This window comes from Dendropsophus ebraccatus, chromosome 7, assembly GCF_027789765.1.
Source record: "Dendropsophus ebraccatus isolate aDenEbr1 chromosome 7, aDenEbr1.pat, whole genome shotgun sequence".
Classification (NCBI taxonomy): Eukaryota; Metazoa; Chordata; class Amphibia; order Anura; family Hylidae; genus Dendropsophus; species Dendropsophus ebraccatus.
The window spans coordinates 87947488-87969009 of record NC_091460.1 but is presented as its reverse complement, the minus strand read 5'-3'; the positions used below and the strand labels follow the sequence as shown (position 1 = coordinate 87969009).

Genomic DNA, 21522 nt, shown 5'->3' with positions numbered 1-21522 from the left:
CACACATCTCCTTTGTTGTCCTTTATTATCCATTCTATATTGCTGTTACCACTACTACCAGCCATACACAACCACACATCTCCTTTGTTGTCCTTTACTATCCATTCTATATTGCTGTTACCACTACTACCAGCCATACACAACCACACATCTCCTTTGTTGTCCTTTATTATCCATTCTATATTGCTGTTACCACTACTACCAGCCATACACAACCACATGTCTCCTTTATTATGCATGCTGTAATGCGGCTATCACTACTTCCAGCCATACACAACCACATGTCTCCTTTATTATGCATGCTGTAATGCGGCTATCACTACTTCCAGCCATACACAACCACCATCTCCTGTGTTGTCCTTTATTATCCATACTGTAATGCTGCTGCCACTGCTACCAGCCTTGCACATCTCCCATGTTGCCCTCAAAGGGGTCCTCAAGGAAAATATAAAAGAAATCACAGAGGCAAGTGGGTAATGGAAAGATGATAATAATAAAGTCATACTTACCCATCCCCTGTACATTTGCCTGGTGTTATTCTTTAATGTGATATATCACCAGAATAGAGGTCTCCCAGATAACTTCCGTTACCAGGAATGAGGAGAGTTGCAGTCACCTTTCTATTCTTTCCCTGACTTGATGACTAGGGGTAGGACTGACAGCTATTTGACATTTATGTTATGCTATAAATGTCTAACATGGGAATACCCTTTTGGTTATAACATTCCTTCAATAGCGGATGATGTTGTCTATTGCCTTAAGGCTATGAATAAGGCTAGTGTGAGAACAATAATACTCACCAAGTGATATGGCATGTTATTCCTTGGCTACACATAGAATCGAGGTGCTAGATGTTATGAAGTAAGCAAAAATTCATTTGTATGTTAAAAAAAAAAAAAAAACAGTTTTCTAGTACAAAAAATATTGGCTGTGGCATGTCCTCTTCATTGTTTACATGAGTTAACAATGAATAGTTGGCTGGGCCTGGAACTACGGCTCAGCCATGTGCAAGTTTTATTGTGACCCCCATTGATCAAGCCTAAAGAGTTCTGGAAAACCCATTTAAAGAGGCACTGTTGATTTTTTTTTTTTTTTTTTTTAAGCTCAACTTTGTGCAAGTGTGCAAAGGACTGGGACATCCTGTGATTGGTCTCTTTTTTGATAGAAAAAGAGACCAAATATTGTCATGGACCATAGTTTGGCTACATGTGAAATATTTATTTAAACATAGAAAACTTATTAAAAAAGCAAGTATATTGTAAAACTGCTTGTGACCACAAATGGTGGGGATTTCTTTAAAAAAAAAAAATAGCTGCTAATCTTTTGGTCTAATGTTATCATTTTCATGATTTTTCAGATGCCTTATGAGTCCAGAGAATGCTGACCCCCAGTTTAATTTACAATATAGAGGACCTATTAGCATGAAGGGGAAAACCGAACCAATGCAAGTATGGTTTTTATCCAGAAAGACTGCAGAAACAGAGGTATGATTAATGTGGATGAAAGACTTCTCTTATCTAAACAGTTAACATTTTTTATGTTTGAATTAAATCTGGAGTTATAAATCATTGTTAGAGGAATGATTCATATGTCTAAATATTACTCTCTAGCAGTGCCCAAGTATTCTCCTACATTGTTTGTACAATCAACATTTATTTTCAGTAAGAAAAATTCTATAACACATTTCAGTTTAAAGGACCTTGAGCTTTAGAAAGAAGTTTACAGTCTGTAAACCCAAATCTCAAAAGCATTGGTCTGTTTTGCTAGGATGAAGCAACAGTATCAGTAACAGTATATGGCTGTTTTTTAATATGGTAACTTATATAGGCACTGTTCCTCCCTTGAACAGTTGGACTATCAGGTCTCTAGCACATGGCATTCAATACAACCTTTTGTCCCTATATTATGGAGTTGTTGGCCACCTCATAAGGCACCAAATTCATCTTCAGATATACCACCATTATACTGTCACACTGCGCGCGCCATATCCATACAATATACATAATACAGTTGTATGCTTGGGGCCTTTTCCGTATTATTTATATTAAGTAATCTATAATATCACCACAATGCTAAAGTATGTCTTGGAGGAGGTCCTTTAGTTTTAATATTTATTATTTTACCTGTTATATGTACATTTATTTAATAGGGTATTACAGTGACATAATTCTCCATTTAAAATTCCTTAGGGTGGGGAAAAATAAATAGGAAACATGTACTTACTGGTGCCTATTGCCCACCAAATCTATTCTAATGGTGCCGATCCCCAGTGTCACCGAAGGACAGGGAAGTGGACTGTCAGCTAAACCATCATTCAGCCAACATTTATTAAAGTTGTCAACTTTAGCTAAAGGCTAAACATGGCAATGTTTAAGTGTACTAAGATTACATTATGTATGCATTGTATGATTTACCTTAATTTAATTATTTTTGTCCTTGTTTCCCAGGAATAAGTGCAGCATTTACACTGAAGAACCAAATCCAGGGAAAGTCTTCAAGATGTGCGACCATGTGTTTTTTTTTCTTTTTCAATAACTTGGTTTAAGATGTAGTTATTTTGTTGTTTACCCCTATATTTGCTACACACAAAGTTGTAAACTGTAGCTGTAAATGTTTACTGTGAAGATTACTTTAGTGTATTTTGTATGTTGCCCTGGTGGCAACTAATAACCTGTAATCTGTATGCCACATTTGGGGGAGGGGGTTGTGTTTCTCAAATTTGGTTGCACAATATTATAAATAATTGATAGTCTGTACTTAGAGCTTTTGTTCAGCACCATTCACATATACTACTTACTATTCACGTGTGATGTATGTAGGGTGGATCAAAAAAATATAGTTTTGTGATGCACACTAATGCATATTATACAAATGAACCAGTTGCTTGGTTACGCCGCTAAGTTAATTTTGATTTTGTCTACAAAACCTCGATTTCCAAACATAAAGTGAGCCAAAAATTAAGATACAGTAAATGAACAATATATATAAGTATGTGGGACAGTGCATGTTGCTTTTAATCTGCTCAGTGTTGCCAGTTGCCAGTAGTATCTATAACATGCATTTAACACATGTAATGTGGAATTTATAATGTTGACTAGTATGTTCCGTACTTTATTATGAGTAGCTGTGCATACATGTCAACCATGTATATGCTAGTAATGTATACAAACTGTAATTTAGGTTTTAATAGTAACTAACAGGGTATCTTTGTCCATTGACATAAACCCCCCAAAATTAAGTCTTTACTTTTGACACACAGAAGCAAATGCTTGTAAATATTAATAGAGAGATCATATTTTTAGCAATGTGCCATATAATAGTGTATTTCAGGATCTATATAGATGAATTAGTTGACATACAGAATGTACTGTGCTGGTTTATTTCATGATTTACTTAATCTTGCATATAAAACTTCCTAATGTTTATCTGTATCTTTACATGTCACATATGTACAGTAAAAATCGTCCAGGTACTGTAAAGACATCCATAATAAATTATTTTTTCATCACACTGTATACAGTATACTTTATTGTGTTCCTAAAAAGCAAAGACCTTTACTTTGTCGATCGTGAAGAATAATGCACAAATATTATATTAAAGGGACCAATCATGAGAAAATCGCTGTTACAGCTATAAATATATTCAAATATGCCCCCAGCACTGTTTCCCGATATAGTGGTACCTTGGTTTAAGAGTAACTTGGTTTAAGAGTGTTTTGGTTTAAGAGCTCACAGTTTTTCAGAACTTTGACTTGGTTTAAGAGCATTGCTTTGGTGTAAGAGCTTCCTGTACTGGGTGGGAGCAGGAGTGGAGGAGGGGCATGGTCTGCATAGCGGGGTCTACAGCACTGAACTCTGACCCAGGAAGTCTCCCTCACCTTCCAAATCATAGCAGATCCACTTCAGGCTGGGGTTTACATCGGGGGACAGGACTGTGGAGGTAATCTCTGCATAGCTGTAACCCCTCTCTCCCCGGACAGAGAGCACTGCATGTATGTGCCCACATCTGCCCTGCTCATTCCTTCATTCTCCCTGCAGTCTCTGTCAGCCCCTGTGTTTCCCATCCTCTCCTTTACTGTACAGTAACTTATAATATCACATATTCTGCTGTTTCTGAATGTTTGTTTCATTTGTTTTACATGTTATTCAGAATAATAAATCATTATTTTTTGGGGTGAGGAACCAATTGTCTTCATTTCTATGATTTCTTATGGAAAAATTAGCTTTAGTTTAAGAGTGGATTTGGATTACAAGCACTGTCCCGGAACAAATTTTGCTCGTAATCCAAGGCACCACTGTATATAAGTAAATGCTATGAGCGTTACTCATATGTCCCAAAAATGTTCTTTGTAGAGCCTACCGATCTAGGCATGGGGGTGATCTGGAGCTCCTAACTAGTTATGGCTGGTGGAAAATCTTGCAATTATGCCTCCCTGGGAGCATTGGTGTACGGGAGTCGGCAGCGCCACAGAGGGGCTGTCACTGAGTGCCGATGCTCCCAGGGAGGTGTGATTGCCGGCAAGATGTCCCACCAGCCGTGACTAGTTAGGGGCTCCGGACCAACCATATGCCTACATCGGTAGGTTTTATTTTAAAAGTACATTTTCAGAATATATGAGTAACGCTCATAGCGTTTACTTATATGCCTGGAAAAAGTGCTGGTAACATATAGGAAAATATTTATAGCTGTAATAGCAATTTTCTCATGATTGGTTCCCCTTAAGTAGCAAAAATCTTTAGATGTTAGAGCCGAAGCTTTTGGGCTACAGAAGCTGATGGGTTCTTGGAGACCCGAACAATCTTCTCAGGCTGTACAGTAATGTTGGACTGCACATGAATGGGGAAGGTGCAGCTGGTCTTTAGGGGGCAATTTTTAGAAGGTTGGAAAACTTTTTAACCTGTCTGTATCATTAGATACACATGCAAGCTCAACGTGCAAAGGAGGCTGTCACAGTACACTACTCCAGACACCGTACTTCCTTAACCAACCCTTGACTCAGCCTATACTTGCTTCCCTGTGGGTCTCTGCAGAGGGCTGTCCCTAGACTACCCAGGCTATCTAAAGCCTGCCACAGTACTGTAATCTCTGGGACCCCACCCTTATCTGCCTGGGACTCCTGCCTAAGCTAGAAGTATGCCCACCCACTGCGTAAGACTATAGGATATACCCCACTCAGGTATCCTGCAGCTAAGCCAATATACTGTTATACCCACAGTAGACTGTAGTACTAAATATAACCAGGTTTCATCAACAGGACAACACAGCAGCTATTAAACAAAAGATTTAATATGACTTAGCAACAGTGCATAGAAGTTACAAAAGGACAATACAAAGGAAGGTAAATAAAAGGGGATACATAAAAAGACTAATTCACGTCCCTAAAAGATGTGATGTAGGTGTTCCTGCCAGTGGAGCTTGGCTTTCAGTTGTTGGTATAGTCCATAATCCAGGGAGCTGTGAAATGATGGTATGGGCTCCACACACAGACTCTCCCCTCCCAATACTCACTGGGTCTTTAATACTTGTGCTGGGCAGACCACCCCCTGTATTACCTTCCCCAATCACCTCAAGTTACCTGGGTTCTCCTACTGCCCTCCAGCCAATCCCTTTGGTGACCGGAGTCGGTAGGTAATAAACCCTAACTGAGTTCTTGAGGACAAAGGCAATATGGAGACTATCAATCCCATAATCCTCCACTAGCTTGGCTCATCCTTAAGACAGGATGTGAGCCTAGCAGGGGGTCATTAACCAGCCAGCACACTGAAGGTTCTCACTTAACCCTTTAGCAACAGGGAAACAATATAGAAGAAAACAGAAAGATACATAGCATACATCATTGTTGTCACACCCCCCCCCTTCAGGATTAGAACCCTGGGTGTCAGTCCTAGCGGACTGACCACAAGGTCCGCAGGTCTACCATCTGAAAGACTCATATTGAGCTCTCTTGTCTAGAAAGGCCATCAGCATTTCCATGGCGACTGCCTTTCTTGTATTGAATGCTAAAGTGGTACATCTGCAGGGATAAACTCCACCTCAGCAACTTTGGGTTTTCCCCAGCAACTCTTTGTAGCCACACTAATGGGTTGTGATCAGTCACTACGGTAAAGTCTCTCCCATAAAGATAGGGTTGCAACTTCTTCAATGCCCAAACCAGAGCTAGACACTCTTTCTCTATGGTGGAGTATGCAACTTCCCTGTCCAGGAGCTTCTTACTTAGGTAAACGATTGGGTGTTCATCCCCATTGTCATCAATCTGACTAAGCACCGCCCCAATCCCATACAGAGATGCATCCGTTTGCACTATAAACCGTTTTTTATAGTCTGGGGCGGCCAACACTGGGTCACTGGAGAGGGCTTTCTTCAAGGTTAGAAATGCTTCCTCACAGGCAGGTGACCAAGACACATTACGGGGAAGTCGTCCTTTTGTCAGGTCTGTCAAAGGTTTGGCTATAGTACTATAATTAGGAACAAATTTACGGTAATACCCAGCAGTACCTAGAAATGCCAAAACCTGCTTCTTGGTTTTTGGGGTGGGCCAGTTAAGGATGGCCTCTACCTTGGCAGGCTCAGGCTTTAGTGTTCCCCCACCCACACGGTATCCCAAGTATTGAACCTCTGCCATTCCTATTTGGCATTTGCTAGGTTTGATGGTAAGCCCAGCCTCTTGGATCTTATCTAACACCTGAGACAGGTGCATGAGATGTTCTTTCCAAGTCTGACTGAAAATGGCAATATAATCAAGATATGCTCTGGCAAAATCCTCCATCCCGTCTAAGATCTGGTTGACCAGCCTTTGGAACGTGGCTGGTGCATTTTTCATGCCAAATGGCATCACAATGAACTCAAATAAACCAAAAGGTGTGATAAAGGCAAACCGTTCCTGGGCTTCAGGTGTAAGAGGGATCTGCCAGTATCCTTTACTGAGATCCAGAGTGGTCAGGTATTTTGCCCCTGCTAGGTGATCCAGCAGTTCATCCATGCGGGGCATAGGATACGCATCCGCCACAGTGTGTTCATTTAAACGCCTGTAGTCCACACAGAACCGGGTAGAACCATCTCTCTTTGGCACTTATACCACTGGAGAAGCCCATGGACTGTTCGACTTTTGGATTATGCCTAGGTGTAACATTTCTTCTATCTACTTTTCCATGGCTTTCTGCACTTCTGGGGATACAAGATAGGTAGATTGTTTTAAAGGTGGTTGGTTCCCAGTATCCACATGGTGTTTTGTCACTTTGGTTACTCCCGGACTGCTGGTAAACAGAGACTGAAAGGGTTGCAGGTGCCTTTTTAATTCATCCCTTTGGCCACCTGCTAGCTGGATGTTTTTAAAGAGAACCAATCACCTAAAATTCACTATCCCTATTATCAAAGGTCATCTGTCCCTAAGTCTATCTATGAAGATACAGACTGCCTTTGCAGTCTGTATCTTATTCTTTACCTAATTCCTCCTCTTCTGTGAAGTAATGCCGGGCGCCGCCATCTTGATGACGTCACGCTGGAACGCACCACTGGAACTCAATTGACGTCATCAAGATGGCGGCGGCCGGCAATAATGCACCGGAACAAAGGAGCAGGTAAAGTATAAGATACAGACTGCAAAGGCAGTCTGTATCTTTATGAAGTCTATTTATGAAGATACAGACTGCATTTGCAGTCTGTATCTAATACTTTACCTGTTCTTTTGTTCCGGTGCAGTAATGCTGGCCGCCGCCATCTTGATGACGTCACGTGCGTTCCAGCGTGACGTCAACAAGATGGCGGCGGCCGCCATTACTGCACCCGAACAAAGGAGCAGGTAAAGTATTAGATACAGACTGCAAAAGCAGTCTGTATCTTCATTTTGTCTATTTATAAAGATACAGACTGCCTTTGCAGTCTGTATCTTATACTTTACCTGATCCTCTTGTTCGGTGCAGTAAGGCCGGCGCCGCCATCTTGATTACACTACTTGCGTTCCACCGCTGGAACGCAAGTGACGTAATCAAGATGGCGGCGCCCGGCCTTCCTCCACCGAACAAGAGGATCAAGTAAAGTATAAGATACAGACTGCAAAGGCAGTCTGTATCTTCATTTTGTCTATTTATGAAGACACAGACTGCCTTTGCAGTCTGTATCTTATACTTAACCTGATCCTTTGGTCCGCTGTAGCATGGTCGGGCGCCGCCATCTTGATTTAGTCTCTTGCGTTCCAGCGGTGGAACGCAAGTGACGTCATTAAGATGGCGGCGCCCGGCCTTGCCGCTCTGCATGACGGGAGCTTCCTGTTTTTAAAAGAGCCGGCGCGAGACAGGAAAGTAAAAAGTTAATATTTTAAAAACGCAACCAAAAAAAAAATCAATTATATTTACAAATATTAATAAAATAATGAAATACATCTAATTAGGGAAAAAAAAAATTTGATTATCATCCATGATTGGTTCTCTTTAATGACCTGTTCCAAGGACTCGTCCTGCCCTGTTTCTTCTAAGAGGTCCGGCAAGGTTTAATCCTCCTGTTCCTCTAGTGGTGGGCTACATACTACCATAACCTCTCCTGCTCTTTCATGGTAGCCTTTCAGCATGTTCACATGCAACACCTTTTGCCGTTGATCCTGATCATCCAAGGACACCACATAATTATGATCATTTAAACGTCTGATGACCTTGAATGGTCCAGTCCACATGGCTTGAAGTTTATTTTGACGGGCAGGCATCAGAGCGAGTACCTTTTGCCCTTCAACAAATTCCCTGTCCTTTGCCGTGCGATCATAGTGGGTCTTTTGCCGAGTCTGAGCTTTCTGAAGGTTGGTTTCTACGAACCCCATTAGATCTTGAAGCTTCTCTCTAAATTTTAAAACATACTCAGCAACAGGCACTTCATAAGTGTCAAATTGTCCTTCCCAGTCCGCACGGACTAAGTACAATGGCCTATGGCCATAGAAGAGTTCAAAGGGAGAGAATCCTGTCGACTCCTGTGGCACCTCTCTGTAAGCAAAGAGAAGGTGTGGCAGATAGCGTTCCCAATCTTTGTCCCCAGATTCCGCAAAGATTCGCAGCATTCGTTTTAGGGTGCCATTGAACCTTTCACAAGAGTCCATTTGTCTGTGGGTGATAAGCTGTAGTGCGCAAGGACTTGACTCCACATCTCTCCCAGAGGCTCTGTACTAGCTCCGACATAAACTGAGTTCCTTGGTCTGTGAGAATCTCTGTGGGCCAACCAACTCGGGAGAAAATAGTGAGCAGTGCGTCTGCTATCTTCTCTGCTTCTATAGATGACAAAGCCACAGCTTCAGGATAACGCGTGGCATAGTCCACCAAGGTCAAAATATACCTTTTGCCCGTCCTACTGGGTACTGCTAGGGGCCCTATTATATCCACTGCAACCCTTTGGAAAGGTTCACTAATAATAGGCATTGGATGCAGGGTTGCTTTCTTACGATCTCCCGGCTTCCCAGCCCTTTGGCAAGAGTCACATGATCTGCAGTAGTGGCTTACCTCCTGTGACATCTTTGGCCAGAAGAAGTTCTGTGACAGACAGTAAAGGGTGCGTTTATTGCCTTGATGCCCAGCAAAGGGGATATCATGAACCAAATGTAGAAGCTGTTGACGGTACTTCATGGGAACTACCAACTGTTTAGTCATAGTCCATGGCTTTTCTTGGCTTTGGGCATCAGTAACCCTATACAGCAAGTCATTCTCCCACAGGTAACGCACTGAATCTCCCTGAGGAGGGATTATTTGCTTCTTCATGGGCTATTGCCAAGCTAGGATCAGTATGTTGCGCCTCCTTAAAAGCAAGCTGTTTACTCATGAAGGGAATGGATTCAGGGTTATCCTCAGGGTCTGTCATTTGCATGACAGCGGGAACAGTGTCCTACAGTGTCCTGCATTTTCTCTGAGTATTTCATCGTTGAGAACATCATCCTTGGGTGCATCGTCCTTGGGTGCGCTGTCTTTGAGAACATCGTCCTTGGGTGCGCTGTCTTTGAGAACGTCGTCCTTGGGTGCGCTGTCTTTGAGAACGTCGTCCTTGGGTGTTCTGTCTCTGAGACTTTTAGCTTGTTGCTTTGCTTGACTCCTTGTGATTGGGGTGATGTAGCCACTGACCATTTGGCCAAGGTCGTTTCCTAGAAGGACATCAGCAGGGAGCCCGTCCATAACACCAACCTCTCTATAATCACGTCCATCTCCCCAATCAAGAAGGATGCGAGCCACAGGTATGGTAACTCTGGCTCCCCCCGCAACAATAATATCCATCTTCTTCTCAGTGATCACTTGTTCAGGTGGGACCAGATTAGGCTGTACAAGGGTTGTGGTGGCCCCTGTATCAAGGAAACCTTCTGCATGTCTGTCTCCCACCACTACTGGATGCAAATGATTTCTTCGATTATCTTCTGCAGCCCGACCAACGACCGCAACTGGTCTGCTGTTGTAGGATGCTCTCTCCCCCAGGAAGTCTGAGGGAGGTAACCTTCCATGGTTGTTATGCTCCACACAGGCCACCGGGTGGCCACCTGTGGCCTTCTCTTTAGGTGGTGAATGAGGGCAGTCCACCTTGAAGTGGCCAGGTCGACCACATTGGTAACATTTCTTCTCATATCTAGTGTCCATGGGTCTGATTGCTTGGCTGGCAGACTTACTGACCTGATTTGAGGTATGGGACAAATCTTTAAGTCCTTTAGAAGACTTTGGGGTGGGTGGCCCATGTCGAACAGGCCGTGAAAGGTGGGGCTGATGTGCCAGGTAGGCATCGATAGCCCGAGCCGCCTCTCTGGCATTTGTAAGTTCACGGTCAAGAACTAATTCTTTGGCCTCTGGGGGGCATAGCTACAGCAGTTGCTCCAGAAAATTAAGTCACGCCAGTCCTCTGCAGTTTGAACTTTATACCCCTCTGACCATCTAGTTAGTTGGGTAAGAAGTCTCTGATACAGTCCTGTTATACTCTTTCCTTGTTGACGGTGCATGCTGCGAAATTTAATCCTGTAAGTCTCTGGAGTAACAGAATAGTGGTTGAGAAGCGTTTCTCTTATGTAGTCATAGTTGTGCAGATGTTCTCGGGGTACTTGATTATAAGCATCCATGGCGGTGCCAGAAAGCTTCCCACCTAAGACTGCTGCCCATTGATCCTTAGGTATACGATTTGCTTCTCCCACTCTTTCAAAAGCTTCTAGGTAACTGTCGATATCTCCATCCTCCTTAAATTGGGGAAACATGTCAGCTCGGACTTTGGCTTGGGGATAAGCACTAGAAGCTGGAGTGGGGCTGTTGGGTCCAGTATTATTACTTTGTCGCAGGCTTAGCTCCATGCCCACCATCTGCTGGCAACATTTAAGGACCTCATCAACACTGGCATGTGGTCCTGCAAGCTGCCTTGCCTGGGTTAATAGTCCTGGGAGTAAGCAGTTGAAAGGCATCTCACTTGAGGCTGGAGGCATTCTTGTTTCCCGATCCAGCCCTCTAGTGGAAATGTTTGGTATTGTCTCTGCTTCATTGCTTTCGTAGCTCCTCCTTGACTCCTCCTCTAGGAGGTTACTGCATGTTTCCAGGGCCGTTTCTAGAACCGGGCGGGCCGGGCCACCGCACGTGGCGCTGACAGCGCCCGACACCACCCGGCTCCTGCCCTGACCAAGTAATTGGCTCCCCCTCCGCCTCCCCTCCAGACCTCACTGATGTCCTCCAAGCTGCCGACGCCCCTCCCCTCCGGACTCCACTGATGATCTCCTGCAAGCTGCCGGCGCCGGCCCCCTCTCTCCCTGCGCGGATCTCACTGCATCTCTCTCAGACAGATCCTCCAGCAGGCCAGTGATGACGTCATCGGGCCTGCTAGAGGATCCATGCGGCAGCTGACAGGCTGGAGAGGAGAGAAGAGAAGAGAGGAGAGGAAGACCGGGGCCAGGATTAGGTGAGTATATTGGTTTGTTTTTGTTTTGTTTTCTTGTGTTGAGGCAATGCAGGAGGACTCTTACTATGGGGGTAATGCAGGGTGTCCCCAATACTGTGCTTCTGTCCCCATATTCTATACTATACCCAGAGAGATACCACTGTGTTATCTGTGCTGTTACATAGGACTGCAGGTGACTACTACATTATCTGTACAGAGATATCACTGTGTTATCTGTGCTGTTACATAGGACTGCAGGGGACAGTTACTACATTATCTGTACAGAGATGTCACTGTGTTATCTGTGCTGTTACATAGGACTGCAGGGGACAGCTACTACATTATCTGTACTCAGAGATATCACTGTGGTGTTACATAGGACTGCAGGCCACATCGATTACATTATCTGTACTTAGAGTTATCACTGTGTTATCTGTGGTGTTACATGGGACTGCAGGTCTCCGGGAGTTCAGCTCTGCTACATCTGCCACCCTGTAGTATATCTCTATCTCCTGACACTGTGGAGCGGCTTGTGCACAGACGTGACCCAGGGCCGTTTCTAGGGCCGGGCTGTTGGGGTAGTGTGTCTGTTGGAATGGTGGCCAAGTGGGGTAGTGTGGGTGTGTGTGGGGGGGGGGGGGGGGGTCGTCAGGTGGGATAGTGTGTGCAGGGGGGTCAGGTGGATAGTGTGTGTAGGGGGGTCAGGTGGGATAGTGTGTGTAGGGAGGGTCAGGTGGGATAGTGTGTGTAGGGGGGACAGGTGGGATAGTGTGTGTAGGGGGGCAGGTGGCATAGTGTGTGTAGGGGGGGTCAGGTGGCATAGTGTGTGTAGGGGGGACAGGTGGGATAGTGTGTGTAGGGGGGCAGGTGGCATAGTGTGTGTAGGGGGGGTCAGGTGGCATAGTGTGCGTAGGGGGGGTCAGGTGGGATAGTGTGTGTAGGGGGGTCAGGTGGGATAGTGTGTGTAGGGAGGGTCAGGTGGGATAGTGTGTGTAGGGGGGACAGGTGGGATAGTGTGTGTAGGGAGGGTCAGGTGGGATAGTTTGTGTAGGGGGGACAGGTGGGATAGTGTGTGTAGGGGGTCAGGTGGATAGTGTGTGTAGGGGGGGTCAGGTGGCATAGTGTGCGTAGGGGGGGTCAGGTGGGATAGTGTGTGTAGGGGGGTCAGGTGGGATAGTGTGTGTAGGGGGGTCAGGTGGGATAGTGTGTGTAGGGAGGGTCAGGTGGGATAGTGTGTGTAGGGGGGACAGGTGGGATAGTGTGTGTAGGGGGGCAGGTGGCATAGTGTGTGTAGGGGGGCAGGTGGGATAGTGTGTGTAGGGAGGGTCAGGTGGGATAGTGTGTGTAGGGAGGGTCAGGTGGGATAGTGTGTGTAGGGGGGCAGGTGGCATAGTGTGTGTAGGGGGGCAGGTGGCATAGTGTGTGTAGGGGGGTCAGGTGGGATAGTGTGTGTAGGGGGGTCAGGTGCGATAGTGTGTGTAGGGGGGACAGGTGGGATAGTGTGTGTAGGGGGGTCAGGTGGCATAGTGTGTGTATTGGGGGTCAGGTGGGATAGTGTGTGTATTGGGGGTCAGGTGGGATAGTGTGAGTAGGGGGGACAGGTGGGATAGTGTGTGTAGGGGGGGTCAGGTGGGATAGTGTGTGTAGGGGGGGTCAGGTGGGATAGTGTGTGTAGGGGGGGTCAGGTGGGATAGTGTGTGTAGGAGGGTCAGGTGGGATAGTGTGTGTAGGGGGGTCAGGTGGGATAGTGTGTGTAGGAGGGTCAGGTGGGATAGTGTGTGTAGGGGGGTCAGGTGGGGGTAGTGTGTGTGTGTGTGGGGGGGGAGTTATTGCAGGCAGAGGGGGGAACACACACAGCTGGAGACATTATTACTATATGGAGGGTACAGCAGTAAGCATTATTACTATATTCTTTCTAGTAGCCCGTGTAACCTCCCCTTCCTTCCCCAGGGCTGATCGGGGGGGGGGGGGGGGGGGGGGGGGCGCTTTTATCAATATTCGCCCTGTTGTCAAAATGACCTAGAAACTGCCCTGCTTGTTTCTCCCCTCCTCTCATCATCATCACGCAGGATCTCTGCCAGAATGGCTTTAGTAGCTCCTGAGTCCACATGGAGGCCTCTCTCATGGCACTGAGATTGCAGCTCACTCAGTCTCATCCTACTGTAGTCAGCCATCCTCTTGAAGACTCCTACCACTACTACAAATGAAAACCGGGAGGGGATCCACCAAGTATTGCCTTAATGCACTGTGCTGCTGTGTTCCTAGGTTCAAGACACAAAGTCCTTTCCAAACTATAACAGTGTCCTGGACCCATACAGTAAAGAACTCTCCTAATGGTTTCTTCACTGTAGTTGATGATCCCACCACGCTGCCACCAGAAAAAGTACAACGGTTGTCACGGTACACTACTCCAGACACCGTACTTCCTTAACCAACCCTTGACTCAGCCTATACTTGCTTCCCTGTGGGTCTCTGCAGAGGGCTGTCCCTAGACTACCCAGGCTATCTAAAGCCTGCCACAGTACTGTAATCTCTGGGACCCCACCCTTATCTGCCTGGGACTCCTGCCTAAGCCAGAAGTATGCCCACCCACTGCGTAAGACTATAGGATATACCCCACTCAGGTATCCTGCAGCTGAGCCAATATACTGTTATACCCACAGTAGACTGTAATACTAAATATAACCAGTTTTCATCAACAGGACAACACAGCAGCTATTAAACAAAAGATTTAATATGACTTAGCAACAGTGCATAGAAGTTACAAAAGGACAATACAAAGGAAGGTAAATAAAAGGGGATACATAAAAAGACTAACTCATGTCCCTAAAAGATGTGATGTAGGTGTTCCTGCCAGTGGAGCTTGGCTTTCAGTTGTTGGTATAGTCCATAATCCAGGGAGCTGTGAAATGATGGTATGGGCTCCACACACAGACTCTCCCCTCCCAATACTCACTGGGTCTTTAATACTTGTGCTGGGCAGACCACCCCCTGTATTACCTTCCCCAATCACCTCAAGTTACCTGGGTTCTACTGCCCTCCAGCCAATCCCTTTGGTGACCGGAGTCGGTAGGTAATAAACCCTAACTGAGTTCTTGAGGACAAAGGCAATATAGAGACTATCAATCCCATAATCCTCCACTAGCTTGGCTCATCCTTAAGACAGGATGTGAGCCTAGCAGGGGGTCATTAACTAGCCAGTACACTGAAGGTTCTCACTTAACCCTTTAGCAACAGGGAAACAATATAGAAGAAAACAGAAAGATACATAGCATACATCATTGTTGTCACAGAGGCATATGGATTGGGCTCAGGAGCAAAGACCTCCCCACACCTGGTGGCTGTCAGCAGCCAAAAGCATAACTGCCACTGTCAATAATGACCAAAGGTGGTTTGAAGCTGCATGACAGTGACTCACCGGTTCCAAACGACCCTCTAGAATGGGGTAAAAATCAGTTGTCATAGCCACTAGGGGCCACAATGACTATAGCACTGTGTCATACAGCAGTTGGTACACTGGTATTTATTTACACAAGGAATAGCTACCCTGGGTTCTATGAGTGGTGAGAGGTGAGAACAGTATGGATCAACTTTAGCAAGCCTCTCTCTCTCTCTCTCTCTCTCTCTCTCTCTTTCTCTCTCTCTCTCTTAGTTTGCTAAATTAAGTAATTTACAAATATGTCAGGAAACATATCAACTCTCGAATATGCATATGTAAACTTTGAGGTATGTTTGGCACACATAACCATATTGTACAAGGCCATTCGAGATGAGTGACCGACTGTTTTATGCAATGGCTTCTTAGATCATAACGCCAGCAGATGGAGAAGTGTGTCACTCTACAGCAAAAGAAGGATTGAAACTCTCACTACGAGACCTACATGCTAAAATTTGATTGTTATTGGATCCCAAACAGAACCTGGATTAATTATTGAAAACAATACAATTCCAATATATAGCAGTGGATGTTTGGACAAAATGGCCTAGATTGCAGGAAATATGGCAAAATGGCCAACCTGCTTCACTTATATAATGATAAGCCATCTCTGAATGTTTTTGAGTGCATTTCTCTCCAAGAGGTACACTACCCAAAAGTAGCTTATGAGAGCCTTTTTATCTGACAGCAGAGGAAACACCTGTGTCCCAGTGTCAGAAAACCCAGGGTCATATTGGACCACACTTGAAATAATTTTCTTTATTCTTTCCCTATCTGCCTGAGAGTAAACACCATAAATGCTTTTAAGTTTTAAAGAGGTTGTCCACCTTAAAGGAGGATTCTGTAAAAATTCAATTTTAGGATATGTTATTGCCCAGCATTGTAATAGACACTTATTATGGTAAATGTGTGACACGCTGAAGCCGGGGTTGGATACTGGGGTAGCTTATGGCAATGTTGTGAAAGCTAGGTGGGTGTAGGGTCACTTGGGCACTTGTCACAGTAGGCTGGAGTGGCATTATTACCCTCCCCCCCCCCCCAGTCAGACAAGCTCCGCATCCACAGGTTTAGGTAGCCCAAGTTTATGATGGTGTGTTGGTGTGTTGGAGTTCAATGACTTAACCACAAATAACGCCCATGCAATACACAAAAATAGGTTTCCGCTTCAATAACAACTGATTTAGAAGGTAGACAGAAGAAGTGTTAGTCTGTGAATTGGGAGAGAGTGGAGTAGTGAAGCGTCTTGAAGGCTCTGCCCAATTTAGTACTGTAATCTGTCAGGATATCGTAGCTGGAAGTAGTAGAGAAGAAGAAGAGAAGATACCCGTACTCACATTTACTGAACCGCCCAATGCCCTATAGTGTCGAGGTACCCATCCTGTGAAGGTAGTACGGAGTCCCAGGTCCCTGCGCTGGGTTGAGCAGACTTCCTGAAGCTTTCCAGGATAGCCCTGCGTTAAGCAGTGGAATATGTAGGCTGTAGCTTTCTTCCACTGGGGTCAGGGCCTAACTGGATCCAGGCCACTGCCCTGTACTGTGTGTCTGGTATCCCTGCCATGAGTACAGTGATGCTCAGAGGACGTTCTTTTTCTCCTGAGAGGGTCTAGCACTGCATGATAGCGGTTATTTGCTTGGAGACAAAGAAGAATAAGTTTAAGTTTCTTGATCCCTGACAGCCCTGGCTTAATTGCAGCAGGAACTGCGTCTCTTGGTTGCTCTCTCCACTGACCAGGAACTAGGACTCCTTTCACAGGAACTAATCTCCCTTTTCTAGGGGCGTACTAAGCTTCCCTGTAATTGGTGTAGTTTGAGTGTCTAAGAGAGAAAGGATAGGATAGGTTGGAAAAAGGACGGAAAATTAACTACACCTGTAACTGGACAGGAGAACAACCTGTGACAATGACAGTTAACCCAATACTTTCCTTCAGCTGTGCACAAAATAAATTACAGAGAAACACAGTAGTGACACTTAGTGTGGAAAATATAGAATACATTTAGACCATATCCCACTATGTGAACCTGAGAGAGAATTTTACACAGGTGCATAAGAGACATAGTGCAGCACCTTGTGCTGGGGCACTGAAGTGCACCTATAGTGCTTTGTCCCTGCACTTACTACAGCATGGCCTGTTCATTTCTCTGCAAAGAAGGTGACATTATGTCACATAGTAGAAGTCCCCTCTGCTCCAGCACTGACGGCTCCTGCTGCGCCATTCCATCCCGCTACATCCTCCCCCAGCTCCCTACACCTCTCTCCACCTGTCTCTATGATGGTGGCCCTTGGCACCGATAGCCGCCGGCTCCCACTGCTCCCAGCTAGCTCTGACAGTTCTCCCTGTAAGTGCAGGGAAAATGCAGTATAGGTGCATTTCCCATCATAAGTGTCTGTTAGTAATTTTCATAACTTTTGTTGCACAAAACATATTTTAAAATTTGTTTTGCCCGGAGTTCTTTAAATCAAGTAAGAGATTGCAGGGGGTCCGACCTCTGTACCCCCTGCCGATCCCAGTATGGCCCCCTGGCTCCTTTGTTATGAATGCAGCCGTGGGTACGACATGTGACAGCACTCATCTCTTTTCAGTGGCTCCATAGAAATGAATAGAGCCACAGGTCCTATGTCTTAGTGTGGCCTACGGAGGTCAGACCCCCATGATCTCTTACTTGTCCCTTATCCTATGGACAACCTCTTTAGGTACCTCAAAATGACAATACAAACTACCATTCACCAGGCAAAAATGACCAGTGACATTGCTTAATACTTAGAGAAATTATAAGTGTCAGAATATGGTCACACAAAGCTATTGTTATGTTATTCTGCTATTAGGGACCCTCTATTAACACGGATCCTTTACAAACTCTAGAATTACTCCAAGTGTGAGATAAAAGGGCCACTAACACATTTTGCTATATGCTATACTATTTACATCAGGGACAAGTCTTAAAGGGAATGTGTTACCATCTTACCTTGTACAAAGTTACAGACTCTTTTTAAGAGACCAGGGACACAAACCCCAGGACAAAAATTTAAAAATATATACATTTTCCAAAAAAATTATATACCTTATATACTTATATAATTAATATATTAACGTTGTTGCTGAGGAGCAATTCCATACCAGGAGCAAATATTAACACCATAAAGTGATTAAATATTACCTTAGTACTAACTGCCCTATACACAGAATTATATTGACAATGATACCACTACCTAAAGGCCCTATTCCACGGAACGATTATCGTCCATATTCGGCCGCTATCGGCCGCTACGGACGATAATCGTCCCGTGGAATAGAGTGCAACGATCAGCTGACATCGTTCATGTCGGCTGATCGTTGCAGTCGCTTGTTTTTCAACATGTTGAAAAACAAGCGACTGATATAGCAGCGATCTGCTGCCGTCGCTCCGTTGAATAGGAGCATCGGCAGCAGACGCTGCAGTATAGTATGGGCTGCCCGGGCAGCCCTCCCCGCAGGTCCCCGCCGCACCTCCCGCACTTGCCCGCTCGCTGCTGCCGCGCTGAGTAGCCACGGCAGTGAGCGGGGAATGAGGAGCAAACGAGTGCTGAGAGCGCTCGTTTGCTCCTCTAGACGACCCATGAAATAGGGCCATAATAGCACCACACCCTGACCCTTACCATTACCACTATAGTTTGTACAGACCATTTAATAACAGTACTGTTATATCCAGGGGCTTACATGTGACATGTTCCCTGATTAAAGTCATTTACTTTCCCTTTTTCTTCTCCATCTGGTCATGACCACCATGACAATTTCCTCCAGCTGTGACATATCTCTAAAGAACCTGACAAACATCTTTTGCTCTGAATTTTTCAGCAACAGGGTTACCTTTCCCCTAACTGGTTAGGGAGCATTAGGTAGGCTGATAATACTGATGAATGCTCTGCTATGGCATAGCATAGATCAGTATATGCAATCAGAGCTTTGCATATATAAGTCCCCTAAGGGGACAAAAAAACATAAAAAAAAAAACTAATAAAAATGCCCCAATAAAGATTTATATTACCCCCTTCCCATTATATCAATTAAAATAGTAAAAAAAAAACATAAAAATAAAGATATTACATATTGTATCGTATGGAATAATTTAATCTATAAAAATATATCAGTATTATTCCCGCATGGTAAACAGCGTAAATGAAGAGTGGAAAAAACCCCACCAGGATTGCTTATTTTTTTAAATTATATAATAGAAAAAATAAAAACCAATAAAAAATGTTGTCTTACGCTAACATGATACCAATAAAAACTAGAGATCATGGTGCAAAAAATGACACCCCAACCAGCCCTGTAAGTGGAAGGATAAAAAGCTTTATGGCTCTTAGAAGACGAGGAGGAACATTGCTTCAATTTGACCTTCAGTCATGAAAGGGTTAAGCATTACTGTATTCTGGACATATTTCACAAAGACAACCCAGGCCAGCATTATATGAGCTGCAGGAACTTTTGGGTCCTGCCAGTGAAGTGATGCTGGGGGCCTCTCTTGGTGATTTCAGGAAGTAGGTTGTTTCTCTTCTGCTAGTTGAGCATGTCAGCAGATGGGCTACAAAAGGGGCACTCCCATGAAGGGTCCCCTGGTGACTGCACTTAATGCTGGTCACTGGCACTCTATTGGCATGCTAGCACACATCCTACTTGCCACTCCTCTCTCATCTCCCACCAGAGACTGCCATCTCTTTGCCATCTCTCGCTCTCTCTAACACTTTCTTTTCGCAGAGAGGACATAAAGGGCTGCAGTAATTCAATTATCATCTTGCTTCATCCTATAATCAAATACATGGAGTGTGCTGGCTGTATGTGAATGAAGCTGATAAAATTTAGAAGCACTAAATTTTTAACTCTATATTAGAAACTTAAATTAACATACTGAATTACACATATTCTACACATAACAAGCTATTAAAGGGAAATGAATCTAACCTGCGGATATGTCCCTAGTGTGCATGGGGTGCTAAGGATGAAGGTAAGGTTGGCAAGTGGAATGTTGTTTTGTAATAGTGAATCAGTGGCTATTTACCAGCAAACTGTTACATCCTCATCATTCGTTGTGGAACAGGGTCAGTTGTAAATCATAGCTAGGCAAAAACTAACGTCTGTAAAAGCTACAACATGTTCACATAACATCCTTTTTATGAAAGGAACAGATGTTGTTTCCAATTTTCATATTGAACATTTTTCTTATAATGCAATGATGTGCATTGAAGTCAATGCAAACAACGGCTGCTGTTTTACACAATGTATTGAACAACGGCCATTGTTTGCTATGGCATTTCGGGCCTTTATTTATAGACTTAATTGCAATAAAAAAAAAAAAAAAATTGGCCGTTGTTTGATCCTCAAAACAACAGCCATTGTTTTGAGTTCCAAAAAACGTCCGTTGTTTATACATTGTGTAAACATAGCCTTAATCATAGGGATTTTAATAAGGCATAGCTTAGAAGGCCATACCCAAGCAGAGGGTCATTAGTAGTAATTTGTCACTAGTCTTTGCATGTTTACAACCACTGCAAGCCAGTGAATAGACATAAACCTTTAAGTTTTTATATTGTAAAATTGGAAACAGATACATAGATAATAATCAGCTCACAAACACACATAGTAGATATGCAGTTTACTGTGTTCAGCATAAAACAAGGAATATTCAATACTACTGGGAGTAGTATTACACACATTGATCACTACGATAATGTGAATACACACATTATAGAAAACAGAGACTCCAAAATAACCCTTTAGGGTGCGTTCACACCTACAGGATCTGCAGCAGATCTGCAGCAGATTTGATGCTGTGTTCAGTTATTTAAATGAAATCTGCTGCAGAAAATCAGCTGCAGATCCTGTAGGTGTGAACGCACCATTAGGGTGCCTTCACACCTACCGGATCCACAGCGGATCTCACTTCTGCGGATTAGAAGCGAGAACCGCTGCGGTTCCGGTACCATTCATCCAGCAGCCCGCATCCCCGGCCGCATCCTGCAGCCCGCCGCCGAGAGCATAAAGTACCTGCACGGCAGCACGGCTGCAGTGAGGCTCCCGGCTCCAGTCCCCGGGACCGGAGCCGGGAGGCTCACTGCAGCCGCGCCGCCGAGCAGGTACTTTATGCTCTCGGCGGCAGGCTGCAGGATGCGGCCGGGGATAGGGGATGCGGGCTGCTGGATGCGGCGGGGGATGGGGGGATGTGGCCGGAGATGGGGGATGCGGCCGAGG

At 44.7% G+C, this 21522-nt stretch overlaps 1 protein-coding gene across 1 annotated transcript in view; it reads left to right on the top strand.

Annotated features, from left to right (window-relative positions):
- Positions 1-3508, top strand: part of GUCY1B1 (guanylate cyclase 1 soluble subunit beta 1) — a 55626-nt gene extending 52118 nt beyond the window's left edge. Inside the window, exons 13-14 of the mRNA XM_069976629.1 lie at positions 1358-1484; positions 2448-3508. Coding sequence (XP_069832730.1) covers positions 1358-1484; positions 2448-2453 — 133 coding nt within the window. The 3' untranslated portion in view covers positions 2454-3508. The remainder of the gene's footprint in view (positions 1-1357; positions 1485-2447) is intronic.
- Positions 3509-21522: the final 18014 nt, after the last annotated feature.